General features: G+C 66.0%; 1 protein-coding gene across 1 annotated transcript in view; it reads right to left on the reverse strand.

The window, feature by feature from the left end:
* SPHK1 (sphingosine kinase 1) overlaps positions 1–318 on the reverse strand; it is a 2,027-nt gene that overhangs the window by 197 nt on the left and 1,512 nt on the right. Inside the window, exon 5 of the mRNA XM_010192895.1 lies at positions 18–312. Within this exon, the coding sequence (XP_010191197.1) occupies positions 18–312 (295 nt within the window). The remainder of the gene's footprint in view (positions 1–17; positions 313–318) is intronic.

Raw genomic sequence — 318 nt, forward strand, 5'->3', positions numbered from 1 at the left:
CGCGCGCCCGGAGGTACGGTCCCCCCCCATCCACTGTCATGATGCCCGCAGCCACCCACGGCTCCAGGCGGAAGGCCTGGACAGGGACATAGTGCAGGTGGGGGCAGTTCAAGTCCAGGTGCGTCCCCCTGGCCATGGCCAGGAAGAGCTTCAGCAGCGTCACACGGCTGACGCCGGCCTTCAGGTAGAAGAGGTGCATGCAGCCGTCATGCAGCCCGGCTGCTGGAGCCATCAGCAGGTTGGTGCCCAGGTGGGACTGGTAGATGGCGTAGACAAAGACGAACTCCTCCTCGGGGACCACGGTCCAGTGTGCCGGCA

This window comes from Mesitornis unicolor, unplaced genomic scaffold (assembly GCF_000695765.1).
Source record: "Mesitornis unicolor isolate BGI_N332 unplaced genomic scaffold, ASM69576v1 scaffold18859, whole genome shotgun sequence".
NCBI classification, from domain to species: Eukaryota; Metazoa; Chordata; class Aves; order Mesitornithiformes; family Mesitornithidae; genus Mesitornis; species Mesitornis unicolor.